The sequence below is a fragment of the Apis dorsata genome, unplaced genomic scaffold, assembly GCF_000469605.1.
Source record: "Apis dorsata unplaced genomic scaffold, Apis dorsata 1.3 scaffold_137, whole genome shotgun sequence".
In the NCBI taxonomy this organism is placed as follows: domain Eukaryota; kingdom Metazoa; phylum Arthropoda; class Insecta; order Hymenoptera; family Apidae; genus Apis; species Apis dorsata.
Genome location: NW_006263429.1, coordinates 482,165 through 482,898, shown reverse-complemented (window position 1 = coordinate 482,898; position 734 = coordinate 482,165). Strand labels below are relative to the sequence as shown.

The 734-nt window shown below is 41.0% G+C and overlaps 1 protein-coding gene across 9 annotated transcripts in view; it reads right to left on the bottom strand.

The window, feature by feature from the left end:
- LOC102670749 (glycogen-binding subunit 76A) overlaps positions 1–734 on the bottom strand; it is a 78,200-nt gene that overhangs the window by 11,436 nt on the left and 66,030 nt on the right. For 2 of the 9 annotated variants that reach the window (XM_031509321.1, XM_031509322.1), the window contains exon 1: positions 307–710. The exons of 6 other annotated variants lie outside the window; for them this stretch is intronic. In XM_031509321.1, the coding sequence (XP_031365181.1) occupies positions 307–410 (104 nt within the window). In that variant the 5' untranslated portion in view covers positions 411–710. Of the gene's footprint in view, positions 1–306; positions 711–734 lie in introns of those variants that run through there. One more of the 9 variants, XM_006613223.2, reaches the window with a different exon arrangement.

Genomic DNA, 734 nt, shown 5'->3' with positions numbered 1-734 from the left:
AAATATATATATATATATATATATATATATATATATAATATAAAATCTATTATATTATTCTAAAAAAAGAAAACACTATTACTAAACAAATGCAAAAAAATTAGCAATTATTCTTAAAATCAGTTAAGAAAACTCTTATATCAAAACTCAAGCGTCGCACTTACACTAACCTAAAAAAAAAACATATCTCGATAGAGACCTAATTACGAAAATCCACTATAGCAATCACTTTCAAAAACCACTTAAGAAAACTCCCCTTTGCTAAAGTCCGAACGAATCGCGTGTCGTTCCAAAATAATTACGCACCTGGACGACGACGGTCGTGTACAAGCAGCTAGGAAGAGGGCGCTCGCTCTATTATTACGCGCAGAAATGGCAACAAGAAAGGCATAGTATTGCGCCTCCGGCATGCAAACGCTTCTCTCCTCTGTTTCGCAGCTTCAGGTTACCACTTCGGCCCCGCCGACATCGCCGATCCTATCTGAATCGTAAACTTTCTTTATCTGGATCATAAATACAAAAAGAAGTTCGCCAAGTGGCTCGCGGGCCCCTCGAGAGTCAGGGCGTTCCCCAGTTTCATGCGACGTTCGTTGCACGTCAGAGTCTGGCGGCCAACAGCCTTCGAGCCTCCTCTTACATAACGATTATCTATCACGCACGCCTAGACTTCCGATAGACGATCGACTTTGTGTGTGGTGTACACGCATACTACATTCCAGCTCTAAGGCTCTATA